This window comes from Anarrhichthys ocellatus, unplaced genomic scaffold, assembly GCF_004355925.1.
Source record: "Anarrhichthys ocellatus isolate YVR2014 unplaced genomic scaffold, GSC_Weel_1.0 scaffold2246, whole genome shotgun sequence".
NCBI lineage: Eukaryota > Metazoa > Chordata > Actinopteri > Perciformes > Anarhichadidae > Anarrhichthys > Anarrhichthys ocellatus.
In genome coordinates this window covers 1-6,720 of record NW_022282220.1, presented here as the reverse complement: position 1 = coordinate 6,720, position 6,720 = coordinate 1, and the positions used below count along the sequence as shown (strand labels likewise).

At 46.3% G+C, this 6,720-nt stretch overlaps 1 protein-coding gene across 1 annotated transcript; it reads right to left on the bottom strand.

The window, feature by feature from the left end:
- Window positions 1–2,207: 2,207 nt before the first annotated feature.
- On the bottom strand, window positions 2,208–6,375 carry LOC116378223 (katanin p80 WD40 repeat-containing subunit B1-like). Its single transcript, XM_031840057.1, has 7 exons — window positions 6,241–6,375; window positions 5,891–6,124; window positions 3,677–3,826; window positions 3,441–3,517; window positions 3,236–3,310; window positions 2,888–3,004; window positions 2,208–2,788 (listed from the first exon to the last, which is right to left on the bottom strand). The coding sequence occupies exons 1-7, from the start codon at window positions 6,373–6,375 to the stop codon at window positions 2,653–2,655; spliced, it is 924 nt and encodes a 307-aa protein (XP_031695917.1). The 3' UTR covers window positions 2,208–2,652.
- Window positions 6,376–6,720: the final 345 nt, after the last annotated feature.

Genomic DNA, 6,720 nt, shown 5'->3' with positions numbered 1-6,720 from the left:
ATGCCAAATCTGCAAGAACACTGTTACTGAAGGAAATATGAAAACAATTATCTCATCAACAGTTCAGTCTAAACGGCATTTCAACTATTTCAAACTTCAACACTTTATTTTCATGAACATATCCTTCAGTTCTTCTGTTGGGTATCACAAGTCTAATACGTCTCGAGGCTTCACTATGCGGCCTGATCTGGTGGTAGTACAGTCTGGTGGCTGTGTGGGACCTGTATGACCTGCAGGGTCCTGCTGTACTGTTTGAGACTCTGTGTCCTCAGGCTCCACCTGGTGGTTGTTTGTTGGAAGTACCTGGCTTGCGCCACTTTCACATGTCTGCAGGAGGTGACGCCGGTTACGCCTGAGCATGTGACCTCCATCAGTGCGAATGCTGTAGGACCTCTGGGTACTTGCTGGCTCGACTACTGTTGCGGGTTCCCGTGTCCCTGTGGGAAGCTGTGTAGTTCTAATGCTGTTAGCAATTTGTTTTTGCAGCATTGTTTCGACATACATCTCTATCAAAAAACGTCCATTTAGAAAAGTGTAGTTATGTGCGTATGCATCCATGTATGTATCCATACATACATGGATACATACATATGTACCTTTTTATCATTTTATCTGTTTACATCTTACCTTAGTGTTGTCCTGCTTCTGTTTGGCTCACTGTTGTATGTTATCAATATGAGATTAATAAATACATCATGTGAAGTTATTCTGATCTCTTTGCTTCTAGGATCACAGGACTCTGACTACAGGCCCGTCGCCCTGACCTCTGTGGTCATGAAGTCCTTTGAACGTCTGGTCCTGTCCCACCTAAAAACCCTCACTGACCCACTCCTGGACCTCCTGCAGCCATGTTGACTGCATCGTCTACAGACCTGTTGGCTCTGTAGACGATGCAGTCAACATGGCCCTTCACTTCATCCTCCAGCATCTGGACTCCTCAGGACCCTACACCAGGATCCTGTTTGTGGACTTCAGCTCTGCCTTCAACACCATCATCCCATCTCAGCTGCACGTGCCCGACTCCACCTGCAAGTGGATCACAGACTTCCTGTCTGACAGGAAGCAGCGTGTCAAGCTGGGAAAACACGTCTCAGTCTCCTGGACCATCAGCACCGGCTCCCCCCAAGGCTGCTTTCTTTCCCATCTGCTCTTCTCCCTGTACACCAACAGCTGCACCACCAGTCCGTCAAGCTCCTGAAGTCTGCGGATGACACCACCCTCATTGGACTCATCTCTGGTGGGGATGAGTCCGCCTACAGGTTGGAGACTGACCATCTGCTGACCTGGTGCGGTCTGAACAACCTAGAGCTCAATGCTCTAAAGACAGTGGAGATGGTTGTGGATTTCAGGAAGAATGCAGCTCCACCTGCCCCCATCACCGTGTGTGACTCCCATCACTGTGTGTCTCCCCCCCATCTCCCTGTGTGACTCGCCCGTCGACACTGGAGTCCTTCCGTTTCCTGGGCTCCATCATAACCCAGGACCTCAAGTGGGAGCCGAACATCAGCTCCATCACCAGGAAGGCTCAGCAGAGGATGTACTTCCTGAGGCAGCTGAAGAAATTCAACCTGCCAAAGACAATGATGGTGCACTTCTCCACAGCCATCATTCCTCATCCTCTGCTCCTCCATCACAGTCTGGTACGCTGCAGTCACTGCCAAGGACAAGGGCAGACTGCAGCGCATCATTCGCTCTGCCGAGAGGTTGATTGGCTGCAATCTGCCGTCCCTCCAGGACTTGTTCACTTCAAGGACCCTGAAGCGCGCAAGAAGGATTGTAGCCAACCCCTCTCACCCTGGACAAAAACTGTTCGTGCCCCTTCCATCTGGCAGGAGGCTGCGGTCCATCAGGACCAAGACCTCACGCCACATGAACAGCTTCTTCCCGTCCGCAGTCGGGCTCATTAACAGAGACCAGGACCCACTGACTCTGTCATCCCCAACACAACCTCCTACCCGTCACTCCCCTGCACATCTATGTTTCTTCATTTAAACACTCGACACTTTTAACATTTCACTTGTTTACAGTTCTGTTAGCACTTTATTTTATACTCTTTTATATTCTATTGTAAATTTTTAATATGTTTCTATTTCTTGCACGGTGTTGATTGTTTAATGTTATGCACCCCCCCCCCCCCCCCAAATGACAGATTCCTTGTAGGTGCAAACTTCATTGGCAATAAACGGTTCTGATGCTGGTTCCACCCTGCTGGTACAAATAGACTCTTCTTTAATCCCAACATGTACAACTTTATTTAAATAAACAGCAAGAACAAAATATTTGAACATCGGAAAAGTCTTTGATGGAATAAATATGGAAGATTTGTTTATTCCAGCTGAGTAACGGCTCCGATCGGCCAGACTCCAGGACACATGTCTTCATGCTAAGCTAAGCAGCTACAGCTTCATGTTCACCAGACAGACATCAATCTCACCCTCAACAAAATGTCAAACTGTTCTTTTAAGGCGAGTCAGTTGTAGTTTAGTACAGGTGAGGTCATCCAGAACCCTCTGAACCGACCGTTCATCTGAGACTCAGGATCCATGATCTTCTTCTTCTGCGATTTCCTCAGAGTGAACAGGAAGAGGAATGTCTTTAAATAACAGTTCTTCAGTGACATGACACACGTGAAGCTTTAAATCAGCCTCCTCCTCAGTCGTCCAGCGGCGTCATGATCAGCTGCAGCTCTCTGAAGGCGCTGCCATGTCGACCGACCTGCTCCGCCTTGTTCTTCACCACGTTGCTCAGGTTCTTCAGCTGCCTGCAGCACGATCTGCACTTCTGGTGTCTGGAAAACAAACACCATCATCATCATCACCATCATCATCCTCATTGAGACCTTTACACACAAGCGATCACTTCCTGGTGTGTGTTTGTGCTGACTCACCGCTCCTCTCGGGTGATGTCGACGCCCACAGACGGAGTCGCCTTCAGAGTGTCAGAGATCAACATCCAGAAATGTTTCATGATGAGCTTCAGAGACGTACAGCCGGTCTGGATATAGCTACAGACAGACAGGCAGACACAGAGAGACGCGCACACACAGTTTGGATTGTGGATTTTGTGATTTTGAAACACTTTATCTAACTGACAGAAATAAAACTTAGTGTTGTGATTAAAATCTGTAGAATGTTTATATTTAAATATGAACCCAAACAAAATGTTGATTCACTGTTGAACTGTTCTTTGGCTGCAGGTCTGTTTTATATCTTATAGATAATGAATAACTGATCACCTCTCATATTTACTGTGCAGGAGTTGGTCGATCGGAGGAAGAATCGTCGTGCATAAGTCCAGTTTCCATAGCGACCTGAAACAATTATCAACTATCATTAAATCACATTTATATCAGAGTCTCTATTCACAATGTTTGACATCTGACAAGACTTCATCCATGATGTTTAGGGTTGAAGGGTTTTAAGGGTTTTGGGTGGACTCACGGCTGCAGGTTGATGATGTTCAGGATGTCCACCACAATAGACAGATCATTCATGGAGACAGCAGCGTCCAGAGCTCTCTGCAGAGAGACGTCAACAGGAAGTGGAGGCAGTGAGAACCAATCATTTGACAGGTCTGCATGATGTTAGAATAACCGACACTGCAATAATTCTTCTTTACATTTGATATTGAGATATGAAACAATACATAAACCCTTAGATTTAGATATGAGTCTCACCTTGATGTCCTCTCGGGCCCAAACGGACCGGACCGTCTCCAGGTTCTTGTGTCGGCTCCTCAGCATCACACACATGGTGTCATGACCCTTCTTCAGCTGAGACAGAGCTTCATCATCACTCAGAGCTCCGCCTCTGTTGAGAGGGGACGACTGAGGAAACACACACACACACACACATACACACACACACACTTAAATGTTTCAGTTGAACATCCCAGTGACTTTAGAGCAGGCATGGGCAAACTACGGCACGTTGGGCTTTTTAATCCGGCCCGTCGAATATTGGTACAAAATTGTCCAAATTATAGTAAAGACTTGATTAATTTTGCCTTTTTCCTGCAATACCCGGAGTTACAGTTGAGCCCACTAGATGGAGCACTCCGGTCAATTCTCTCTAGATGACGCCCACCCCCACGTTCACTACTTGATTGGTTCTTAGCAGTCACAACATGTCCTCTGATTCGTCCCCGATCACATGACCATTTACTGGAAGATCACAAACAACAGCATTGATTACCGATGGACTACCAGGTTAACTCAACACGGACGACTGATTACAGGTGTTGTTGACCGTGTTCTCTTTACTAGCAGCTGTTGTTGGAGCGATTAGTGAGCAGCGTGTCCAGCGAAGGAATCAAACCTACAGAGACGTCTGAAGTCACAGTTTGCGGCTTTGAGGAGGATGGACACAAAATGGAGAACTTTCCTTTTCTTATTATTGTTTATTTTGTTCTGCACAACTATTGTGAAGTCCCCACACACAAACTATAAAGGAACAGAACATGGACTGCTCTCCAGTGGACAGAGACTTCAGCAGCAGAGCTACAAGTGAGAACGACGACGACACCGAGGGAACGAGTGAGAGACGAGTGTGGACCACATTTATGGACCATAATCTAGTAGACTTATGTGTAAGTGTTCATTTTAATGTAAATATGATGTGAGAGAGATAAAGACCTGCAGCGCTGTAACTAAGTCTGGAAAATAAAACTTGTAAAACTTTCCACTAACTGTGTGTTTGAGTTCATAGAGGAAGATTTTAGAGAAGATCTTAAGTATCAAACACGACCGTTCATCATTAAAGAATACTTTATTACTCTGTCGTATTGTTTTAACTAAGCAACCAATCTACTTCCTGTTGACACCGGCACCATCACGTGTACGTGAAGAGTCACGTGATATTTGTTTTATTTTGGACGGAGATCATCTCTAAAACGATGCTGAAACACCACCTCTGTCACAGCATGGAGCCCTTCTGTAACAATGAGTGGACCAAAGAAAGGAAAAGTCCACAATGAGCTCAGAGTGTTTAATGAGGAGTGGGCAGCATCATATTTTTTCACCTAAGTGTGATCACAGGCGGTAAAAACAATATCAGCCGCCACTTTTCCACCAAGCATGCTAAATACGCTAGCAAACAGTCAACGCAAGAACGGCCGGCTACTGCTCGGAGGTTGGCAGCCAAGAGTCAAGCACTAAGGCAAGCTATTTACTAGGATTCAAATGAGCAAAGGCCAGCAAGCCTTTCTCCAAAGAAAGAATGAGTTTATCACGCAGGACAATGACTCGCCGTGTAGAACTAACTGACCAAGACTTAGCCAGCGAGTCAAACAAAAACGCCGAGTCATTTAAGTTCTATTTGTTAGCACTGGACGAAAGTAAAGACTTAAAAGACACCGCTGAGCTCTGAATCTTTATCAGAGGGATTAATGACAGCTTAGAGATATCGGAGGAATGTTTGACCATGGGACGTCTGAAGGGGACAACACGAGGACAGGACTTGTATGGCATCTGGTGTCATCCAGAGGCTGAAGCTACCTTGGTGTAAACTTGCCAATGTCACCACAGACAGATCGTCAAACTTAACAGGAAAAAACATCGGGCTGCTGAGAAGAATCCGGGATGAGGTGAAAGAGGAAAACCCGGAGCTGGATGTACTCTTCCTACACTGTGTGAGTCTGTAATGCAGTTTGATCATAAAGTGAAGCCAGACATAAAACTCGTTAACTTTATACGAGCGTCGTCAGTTTATTAAGTTCCTTGAGGAAAGTGATGCTGATCACCAGCAGTGTTTGCCTGCCCCCCCCGCTCTAGAGGAAACCTTCTCAGTGTTGATGAGGAGCTCGTGCACAATGCATCGTGGGACATGTAGTATGCACTTCAAGTGACGTCATCTACCCTCAACAAACACCTGTGCAGATGTGTTAAACTCACAGGCAGGAAGTCGGCCACGTTCAGCCCGATGGGCTCGTTTCTGGTGCTCAGGATGATTTTAGGATGTGGTTTAGACGTCGCCATGGAAACAGGAGGCTCAGAAGGAGGAGGGGGGGTGGAGGAGGGGGGGTTAGAGGTCACCGGGACGACCGCAGAGGGAGTCGAACGCTTTATAGAAGAGACGACTGTAGGCTCCACCCTCTGGACAGGTGTAGAGGAGGAGAGGGGAGGAGCCTGTAACACACACACAACTTTATGTTAACAAAACAAAAGTACATGAATCATGTTTCATCATTGTTTACATATTTAATGTCTCTTAATCACAGAGACAAACTGCTGCGTTCACTGACCTGCTGTTTTTCAGGAAAAGCAGATATCATGTCCTTCAGCTGACGGCCGAAGGCTAATATAGTGTCTAAGAAGAAGAAGAAGAAGAAGAAGAAGAAGAAGAAGAAGAAGAAAACCGTCTTTACTTTGTCCTCCATCATCACATCACACACAAGACACAAGAAGACACATCATTTTCATCATGTGTCCAGTACCTGAGCAGGTAGTGGACACATCATTTTCATCATGTGTCCAGTACCTGAGCAGGTAGTGAACAGAGTACCTGAGCAGGTAGTGAACAGAGTACCTGAACAGGTAGTGAACAGAGTACCTGAGCAGGTAGTGAACAGAGTACCTGAGCTGGTAGTGAACAGAGTACCTGAACGGGTAGCGAACAGAGTACCTGAACAGGTAGCGAACAGAGTACCTGAACGGGTAGCGAACAGAGTACCTGAACGGGTAGCGAACAGAGTACCTGAGCGGGTAGCGAACAGAGTACCTGA

Excerpts from the sequence above, each read along its gene's own strand:
- LOC116378223 (XM_031840057.1), bottom strand. The coding sequence starts at position 6,375 with ATGGAGGACAAAGTAAAGACGGTTTTCTTCTTCTTCTTCTTCTTCTTC. Across the intron at positions 6,125-6,240 it reads CTTTTCCTGAAAAACAGCAG|GCTCCTCCCCTCTCCTCCTC; the intron begins GTCAGTGAACGC and ends TGTGTGTTACAG. Across the intron at positions 2,789-2,887 it reads GACATCACCCGAGAGGAGCG|ACACCAGAAGTGCAGATCGT; the intron begins GTGAGTCAGCAC and ends TTTGTTTTCCAG.